We start from the raw sequence: 9,199 nt of genomic DNA on the forward strand, positions 1-9,199 counted from the left end.
GCTTTTGCCCATAGCTTTCCCCACACACACAGAGCACCCCATAAGCCTCCCATCAGTGGACTCCCCTGTCAGACCCCACTCCTGTTGGAGCACCCCATGCCCCCCCCCCCAACAGCCTCCCGAGAGCTCCCCCATGGAGCAGGGGCAGAGGCTGGAGGGGACCAGAGCAGGTCATCCACTGCTCAGGGCCCACAGAGAAGCACCAAGCCAGAGAGCCAAGTCAGCAGCATCTGGGCTGATCTAGTGTACACCAAGGAACACCCTGGTCTCCCTCTGCCCCAAGGTGCCTGTGTTCTCCCTCCCAGCCCACGGCAAGTGCAAGGAAGCAGCAAAGCAACAGTTTGGCTGCCCCAGGTTTGAACGGAGAAAATCCAGGTTGACCTCTTCTTCCCATACCAGGCTCTGAACCCAGTGCATCTAGGAAGACACTAGACTCAAACCCAGTCCCAGGACAGGCTGGGCCTGGGCCCAAGGCAGGGGAGGGAGCCTGAGTGCTGCCTGTTTTGTTTGTGCAATAGTGGGAGAAAAAAGGGGCCTCTGGCAGTTGCATCAAGAACTAGTAGCACTGGGCAGGCGAGGCACCAGCCTGAGGCTGTCTGGGCCGTTCCCACAGTTCCCCCGCGAAGGGAAGTCAGAGCTTACCCTTGTGCCAGGCAGATCCACGCTGGGGGCTGGTCCAAGGCAGCAGGGTAGGTGTCAGTGCTCCAGCTCCCAGAGCACCCTCAGCCCCAGAGGACTCAGGTCTCAGCTGCTAGGAGAGGTTGCGCCACCCACAAGCTGAGGCCATGGTGGGGGGTGTTTCTCTGCTCCCCCCATCGCTGCAGGTGCATCCCTGAGACATCCCCGCCACGTGGAAGGCAGCAGCTGCTAGAGACCAGGCGGGCAGCAAATAACGCACGCGGCCCGTCCCCCACCCCCAGCCAGCACAGGGAGAATCTTCTTGCCCCTCAAGAGTTGTCAGTAATGCAGCAGCTCTGCTCAGCCCTGGGCTGGAGCTGTGTTCACAGCATTCATACAGTCATGGAGAAGTGGTGCTGGCAGGGACCTCCGGAGGGCACACTGAGTCCAAACCCCCGCCTGAGGCAGGAGCAGCCCTATCCAAACCATCTGAGACAAACCCACGGTCTGACCTCTGAGCAACACAAGTCACCCCTGACACAGCACCAGACATTGCCCCAGGGACAGCAGGGTGGCTGTTGCCACCAACATCCTGCTGCTGTAAAGGGGATTCATATACATTCAAGAGATGTCAGGCAGAGGCCATGGCCCTGCTGCAGAGAAAGGCAACCCCCCCCCCTCCCCCCAAGTCCATACCGATCTGACCATGGGTTAAAATCCTTCCTGACCCCAAATCTGGTGTTGGTCTGACCTGAGCAGAGGGGCAAGACCCTCTAGCCAGGAACTTCAGGCTTTGGTCCCAGCATTGGCACAGCCCAGCCACCACCCCCAGCCTGGGCTGCAGCCAACAGCCAACGCCTCTGGGGGAGGCTTAAAAACCCTGATACAGGTAGCAGAAAAAGGGGAGAAGGCAACCAGCAAAGCCCTGATGCCTCAGAAATCTCCACAGCAGAGCACAGGCATCGCTGCACCTAGATCCTCCCCAGCTGGGGCTATCCAGCCTCTCCTTGAACCCCTCCATTGATGGAGAATCTGCAGCTTCTCTGGCCAAGGAGACCTCTGAGGAGACTGTCTGGGGGAACTGGGGGTCCCTGGTCCCAGGCTGGGACCAGGAGTGAGCAGTGACCAGCGCTGCAGGGAAGGGGACCTCCTGGCATGAGTTTTCAGGACTTGAGGAAGTGAAAGTTGCTTTGGACATTAGGGGAGGGTGGGGGGTGCAAGGGACCTGCCAGGGATGCAGCGGAGACCTGACTGACTCATTGCACCTCAGTGCTGTGGGTGGTGGAGTGAGGGCTGCCAGCTCCACCCCTGGGAACCCCAACACAATATCCCGGCACATCCTGTGAAGACAGGCATCTCCTGGCGTCTTGTCAGGTATCACTGAGGCCAAAAGTTCCCTCCCAAAGTCAGAGAGAGCAGGAGAGAAATGGCAGAAGCAGTGCAGAGCCAACAGTGCCCAGCCCCTGTGGAGGGCCACAAGCTGCAGAACAGGAGCCCAGCAGGGATCCAAGGGGCTTGGAGAGCTGTGGGCTGCTGGCCAGGACAGGGCAGAGCAGGAGGGGTCAGGCTGGCTCCTGGCCCACTCAGGTCTGGGTGAGCTGGATGCCGTAGACCTCCCCATCAGCCGGCGGCTCGCGGTGCAGGCAGGTGGCTTCAGAGGAGTTCTCTGCATCACGGACGTTGTACTCACCCTTCTTGCAGGCAGTGGTCTTGAGGTAGTAAATGAAGCCGCCTGTCCCAACCAGAGCCAGCACCACAACAACCACAATCGCCACCACTGTCAGGTCGTACTGCCAACCTCCTGCCAGAGTTGGGAAGGGAGACAAGAAGACATAACAAAGGTTAATGAGTGGGGCAGTAGTAGAGAAAAGCTCACAACTCCCACACAGCACTACCCTGGCTTCAAGTGGCTCCAGGATTTGAGGAGAGAGAAGAATCATAGAGACATCCAGGCTGGAAGGGACCTATGGGGTTACATCTAGTCCAACCCCCTCCCTGAGACAGAATCAACCCTGTCCAAACCATCTCAGATGCATCCATCACCTAACCTCTACATAAAACTACCGTCATCCCTGACACAGCACCAGGCATCACACCTGACCCTGCCGCATGGAAAGCTGGGGAACTGCAGCTGCAAATGTCCTGCTTCTATGCAAGGTTAATAGATGCTCAAAAGATCCCAGGGAGACCATGTCCCTGCTACAGAGCAAGGCAAAACCCTCCCAGTCTGTTCCTATCTGACTGGGGGAAAAATTCCTTCCTGACCCCAAGCCAGTGTCGGTCTCACCCTGAGTGGAGGGGCAATGCCCTCCAGCCAGGAACCTCTGGGGTTGAGTCGGAGCAGGAGCATTGGCACATCCCAGTTCCCATCCCCAGCCTGGGCTGCAACCAACACCCAGTGCCTCTGGGGAAGGCTTAAAACCCCCCTGTCACATGTAGCAGAAAAGTGGGGAGCGGGGAGCAAGCCAGCAAAGCCCAGATACCTGGGAAATCCCCACAGCAGAGCACAGGCATAGCTGATCCTAGATCATCCCCCACCAGGGGCTCTCCACCCTCTTCTCAAACCCCTTCAGTGATGGAGAGGCCACAGCTTCCCTGAGGGTCTCTTCCACTACCTCCCTCCTCTGACAGCAAAGCAGCTTTTCCTGAGGGAAAAAGGAAGGGACCCCCAGTCTCCCCTGTGCCCTCAGCCCCTTTCCCGCATCCTTACTTGCCACCTGGATGGTGATATTCCGAATGTGCGAACCATAGGAGTTGGCAACCGTGCAGACATAAGACCCAGAGTTGTGAGCCCCAGCGCCCAATATCATCACAGTGCTGTTGTCAGCCGAGTAGTTGAGGTTAGGGGCCACGGGCAGCACCCAGCTATAAGTGGGCACTGGAGAGCCCTCAGCGCTGCAGTGGATGCTGAAGTCAGAGCCCTGAAGGACAGTAGGGGATGGCTGGACATCAAGGGCCAAGACCACGGGACTGTCTGGGAAGAGAGGGTGGCAGTTGTAGGCAGCTCAGACCCTGGTCCATGCTCCATTTAGACCCAGCCCCCAGGGTGCCATCCCTCCCCATCCCTCAGCTGGTGCAGGCTGGGGAGATGTGGGCTCTGCTCCCAGTTCTGCCATTAATGCCCTGCTACAACCTTGGGTGCTTCCCTGTTTCTCTTGGCCTTCTCTTTGGTGTACGGGGCTGCCCAGACAGTTGGAGATAGGGTTGCAGAAGAGAAGGGGCTTGTGGGACTGGAAGCGGGGGTTTCCTTCTACACTCAGCCCTGGGACCAGGGTAGGGGACATCTCTCTTCTCTCCATGTATCCAGTGCTTGGTGCCATTGGGGGTCAGACCACATCTGTCACTTGCACGATCCTGGTTGCTCCTAGCCACCCTTGCCTCCACCCAAGGAGGCTGGGACCAAGCAGAGACACAGGTGAGGCAGGCTGGGAGTACAAGCACAGAAGGGCCATCTCTCCAGAGCCTGCAGTGCTGCCAGTGCAGGGCTTGTGCCAGACTTCCAGCATAAACTGGAGCAGCCTCAGTGCTACTCTAACTCACTCAGCTTCCCATGGCTGCAGAGCCCTTCTGCCATGCCCCTCTTAGGTGGGACTGGGCCCTTCCCTTTCATGAAAGTACCATGTCCCTGCTCCCCACCCTGCACAGGGCCTGTGGTGCCAGGACTCACAGTCCACCTGTACGGTGACCGCCCTCTGTGCTGAGCCGTGGCTGTTGGTGGCCATGCACGAGTAGAGGCCGGAGTCATTCCTGGAGGCATTGTGGTACCCAGTCAGTGTCCGCATGGTCCCATCCTGGGTGCATTGGACCCATGCAGGAGGCTCTCCATCAGCTTTGCAGGCCAGTGCCAGCTCTGTCCCCTCCAGCCACGTCTGGTGGCTGGGGCAGCTCAACTCGTCCATGTGAGGTTTGTCTAGAAGGCATGGGGAGACAGACTGAGGAATTCCCTGGTGCTCAGGTCTCCGGGGGCCCCCACCCCATGGTGCTCAGATCTCAGGGCTCCCCCAACCCATGTTGCAGTGGTCAGTCTGTGCAATGCCTGGTGGAGGGGAGAGGGGGTAGGGGGCATGGTGGGTGCCTGCCACTCACACTCTACACGGACAGACACAGCCCGAGTGACATTCCCATGATGGTTGGCAGCGATGCACATGTAGGTCCTATTCTGCTCCCTTGTGACCAGCTGTGGCACCTCAAGGGCTTGGTGCTGCCCATTCCAGCTACAGGTGATGCTGGGTGTGGGGTTGCCCTGGGCCTTGCAGGTGAGGGCTTCCTCCAGCCCCTCCACCCAGGTCCAGTTCTGTGGGCAGCTGGTGTCGTCCATCTCAGGCCCATCTGGAAGGGGCAGAGCTGGGATCTGCTGTAGCCAGGCCATGGGGTAGTACTCCCCTCAAGGCCACAGCCCTGGTCAACCTCCCTCTCCCCCCAGCAAAACCCCCAACCCAGCTCCCCTGGTACTCACACTCTACCCTGACAGTGACGTTGCGGGCAGTGGATCCATGGGTGTTAGTGGCACGGCACTGGTAGATGCCAGCCTGGCCCCGCATGGTGCCTTGCTTCTGGGTGATGTCATATGGCTGTCCGTCCAGGCTGCAGACCACGTTGGCCTTGGGGTTGGCATCAGCCACGCACACCAGCTGTTGCTGCTGGCCCTCCAGCCACGTGCGTTGTGGGGGGCATCCGGCATCATCCATCTGTGGCGGGTCTGTGGTGGGGAGGGGAACGCATGGGACAATGCCTGACTTCCCCAGAGGCCTCAGGGAAGGTGGAGAGGGCCAGGCAGGGACTGTCTATGGACCTCAGGTCATGTTTCCACCTGCCATGTTCTCTCAAGAGCTGCAGCAAGTCCAAGGGAGACAGGTCCCTGAGGCTTCCACGCTCCTGCCATTACTCGTGGGTTGAAGATGATGGATCCCTCCCTACCAGCCCCCAGCTCTGCCTGGGGAGCTCCCAGGGTCCATATCTCCCCACATGAAGGCCCCTGTGGGTGGCTGGACACTTGGGCTGTAGCATCTCTCCTGGCCTACCCCACTGGCTGTGGTCCCTATGGTGCTGCCACTCACATTCCACGTGGACCATGATATTGTGGTTCTGGGTGCCCAGTGCATTGCTGGCATGGCAGATGTAGGTGCCGGCGTGGTCACGGGTCACCTGCAGCTCTGTGCCCACCTGCTGCTCCATGCCATCTTTGGAACAGGCCACGGCCGGTGCTGGGACCCCTGTGGCCACACAGTGGAGGGCGCGCTGCGTCCCCTCCACCCATGTCAGGGTACTTGGGCAGCTGGCCTCAGGCAGCTCTGGAGGTGCTGAGGCACAGGGGACAGAAGGAAGGCATCTCTTGTGGGTGGGGTCCAGGCTGACACCCAGAGACACATCCTACATGGGACACAGCTCCTCCCTTCCCCATCCCCCCTGGCCAGAGCTTTCCCTGCTGGATCTGGCCTAGCGGTCAGCAAACGCTGGGATGATGATAGCAGGCAGTACATGGGGAAACCAAGCCATAGACTAGGGAGTGACTTCTCAATGCCAGAGGTAGAACTGGATGTGAAACCCAGGCATCCAGGCTTCTAGCCCCTGACCCCCCACCAGGCCCCACTCCCTTCCCAGAGCTTGAGAGAACCCAGGCGTCCAGGGTCACAACTCTGCTCAGCCCCCACACCCAACTCCTTTCCCTGAGCAGAGAAAGAACCCACGTGTCAGGGCTCCCAGGAACCTGGGGCAGCAGAGAGCAGACATGAGGACTCACAGCGCACGGTGAGCTGAGCAGATGTTCTCTTCACCACGGTCCCACTGCCCACAGTGAGATTTGCGTCACACATGAACTGGCGACCATGGTCCCCCTTGTGCACCATGAGCTGGAGCTGGGGCTGTGACCCAGATGCCAGGATCTGCTCTGCCTCATGCAACTGCAGCCACACGCCAGGGGGGTTGGTGGCTGGGGAGTGGCAGGTCAGGGTGACATTGGTGCCCACAAGGGGCTCAGGGTCGCTGAGCTCCAGGATGGGGGCAGGAAAGCCTGTGAGGCAGAGCAGGGTCAGGCTGCACAGGGGGCAGTGTCACTTGGCCCCACCACGGCTTGGGCAGGGTCCTGGTTACTCACGATAAACATCCACACGGCCCTCAGTGGCTCTGGTGACAGGCCCCATGGATACAGTACAGTGCAGCTCCTGCTTTCCAGGCTCCAGGAACCGCACTGTGGCTTGGGCTGTTACCATGTCCCCTGAGGTAGCGATGGAGACCTCCAGGCTCTGGTTCCCAAGGCGCAGGCTGACCTGGGCCACCACAGCCGGAAAGATACCAGATGCCCAGCAGCTGACGTTTGCCTCTGTGTCAGCCTCCACGCGGTGGGGGGCTCGGAGCTGTGGGGCTGCTGGGAAGGCTGCAGGGTGTGAAAGGAACCAGCCCTGGCTGTGAAGGAAGCTGGAGAGAGCCCCCGCCTAGGATGCAGGCAGCTGGAGGCCTCTGCCACTGCCCCCTGGGTGTCTCCCAGCCAGGTCATATCATCTCTCCATGCTTCAGTTTCCTCCCTGGTGTTTGTCTTGGTAGAGGGAAGCCCCAGAGGGCAGAGCTCATGTCTCAGCCCTGGGCTGGGCTAGAACCAGCCAGGCAGCAAAATGAGAGCTGCTATGCTAGGTTCTTTAGCCCAGTAGCTCTAAACCGTTTTTGTACCAGGACCCATTTGTAAGCATCAATGGCCAGTCCTGACCCAGTGCCCCTCATTCCCAACCTGCTTCCTCTTTGCCCCAGGCCCTAGCCCCAGAGTGTATGAGGCAGGGGTGTGTGTGGGGGGAGGTATGGGGGGCCCCAAGCAACCCCTTCCAAGCTGGAACTCTGACAGACTGCAAGGGAAACGTCACCATTTCCCACATTTTTTTCCTTTAAAGGAGAATCCATTTTTAAAGATTGTTTGTGACCCTTTCATATATTTTTGTGACCCACTTCTGGGTTGTGACCCATGGATTGAGAAATACTGCTTTAGCCCATGCCCCTAACCTAGCAGATTCCACTCCCCTCTCAGAGCTGGAGAGAACCCAAGCATCTGGGCACCCAGCCCCCACTTCTCTAACTCACAGGGAAGGAGACTTACTGTACACACTGAGGTTGATGGGGGCAGAGGTGTTCTTGAGGAGAGGCCCGTGGGGCCGCAGGTCCAGCTCTGTGTGGCAGGCAATGTCCTGCCCATGGTACCCGTGCTGCGCTGTCATGTTGAAGGTGGCTGTGATGTTAGTAGCACCGACCCTGGGATCCCCCTGGATGTTCGCGTGCAGCACTTTGCCCCCGAGATGCAGGGTCACAGTGAGGTTCCTCATGGGCGCCACATTGCTCACCCAGCAGGTCACAGGGTAGGTCTTGCCCTCCTCCAGCACAGGTGGCAGTTCCAGTATCACCTGCTCTGGCACTCCTGGAATAGGGTAGAGACTCCAGTAGCAGCATGAGGGAAACAACTCCTGCAGTGGGGCATGTGGCTGAGGTGCCCAGCCCACCCCTGCCTTGGTGGGCACAGTGTGGGAGCCAGTGGCTGTTCATGGAGGCTCCTCCCAGTTACATACCCATGAGCCTCCACACAGCCATGCACAGCCTGCCAAGACCCAGAATAACAGGCAGCTGCAGCATGGAGCCCAGTCCCCAAGACCTGCTCTGCCCCGGATCTGTGTTTTCACCCCCGTGCAAAGAGGCATTCTCTGTGGCGACACCCCCTCCTCATGGGCCTCTGACCCCCCCAGCTCTGCAGCCTGGCACTCACGGTACAGTGAAATCCGTGCTGCTGTTGTCTTCTTGGTGCCACCGCAGTTGAAGTAGCACAGGGGGGAAGACTCCCACTCTGTGACATCCACCAGCTCCATGGCCACCCAGCCAGTCCCATTTTTGCTCTGGCCCTTGGTAAGGGATGTCTCCAGGCTGCCGCGGGTGCTGGGATCCAGGCATGTGGTGCTGCAGTTCAGCTGGAGTGTCCCACCGAATGGTACCACGGCTTCCACTGGCCACACATCCACCTCGAAGGCCCCCCACGCGGGCCCTGGAACTGAGCACACCCGCGGCCCCATCACACCACAACTCAAGCTCAGGGGGTCCCTGCCTGGGGAGACGTGGGGCCAGGCCAATGCCCTCCATGCCCTGGGCTGCTGTCCAGCCCCAGTAAACCGTCTCCCCCAGCCTCACCAGAGAGCAGCATGTGACACACAAACCTCATGAGAAAATCTGTGACAGGAGTTTCCCTTGCACGGGGACCCTGGGGAAGTGACTGGCAAGAGCTTCAGTCCCCCAGCCTGCCTCACCTCACCTCACCTCACCTCACCACCCTCCAACAACTTGAGAGAACCCAGGTGTCCGACTCCCAGCCCCCCTTTGCTTCCATCCCCTGAACCTGTGTCCTCTCCTAGGAACCCAGGCATCCGAGCTCCTGCCTGCCCTCCCTTCCCAAACTTGGGGACAGAACCCAGGCGTCCGCGCTCTCAGCTCCCTTAGCCCTGCTCGCCCCCCCCAGCCCCCTTCCCCTCCCAGAGCTGGAGAGAGCCCAGGCGTCGGGGCTCACAGCCCCGCGCGCCCCCTCCCCCCGCTCTAACCACTCCTCCCCCCGCCCGATCAG

General features: G+C 59.8%; 1 protein-coding gene across 4 annotated transcripts in view; it reads right to left on the reverse strand.

Annotated features, from left to right (window-relative positions):
- ICAM5 (intercellular adhesion molecule 5) overlaps positions 1 to 9,199 on the reverse strand; it is a 12,075-nt gene that overhangs the window by 490 nt on the left and 2,386 nt on the right. For 2 of the 4 annotated variants that reach the window (XM_025203993.1, XM_025203991.1), the window contains exons 2-11: positions 8,357 to 8,635; positions 7,700 to 8,014; positions 6,713 to 6,991; positions 6,359 to 6,628; positions 5,676 to 5,918; positions 5,075 to 5,317; positions 4,705 to 4,947; positions 4,286 to 4,528; positions 3,329 to 3,592; positions 2,309 to 2,419 (exon numbers count right to left, since the gene is read on the reverse strand). In XM_025203993.1, coding sequence (XP_025059778.1) covers positions 2,309 to 2,419; positions 3,329 to 3,592; positions 4,286 to 4,528; positions 4,705 to 4,947; positions 5,075 to 5,317; positions 5,676 to 5,918; positions 6,359 to 6,628; positions 6,713 to 6,991; positions 7,700 to 8,014; positions 8,357 to 8,635 — 2,490 coding nt within the window. Of the gene's footprint in view, positions 1 to 24; positions 2,420 to 3,328; positions 3,593 to 4,285; positions 4,529 to 4,704; positions 4,948 to 5,074; positions 5,318 to 5,675; positions 5,919 to 6,358; positions 6,629 to 6,712; positions 6,992 to 7,699; positions 8,015 to 8,356; positions 8,636 to 9,199 lie in introns of those variants that run through there. The other 2 variants (XM_025203992.1, XM_025203994.1) reach the window with 2 other exon arrangements.

The sequence above is a fragment of the Alligator sinensis genome, unplaced genomic scaffold (assembly GCF_000455745.1).
Source record: "Alligator sinensis unplaced genomic scaffold, ASM45574v1 scaffold707_1, whole genome shotgun sequence".
In the NCBI taxonomy this organism is placed as follows: Eukaryota; Metazoa; Chordata; order Crocodylia; family Alligatoridae; genus Alligator; species Alligator sinensis.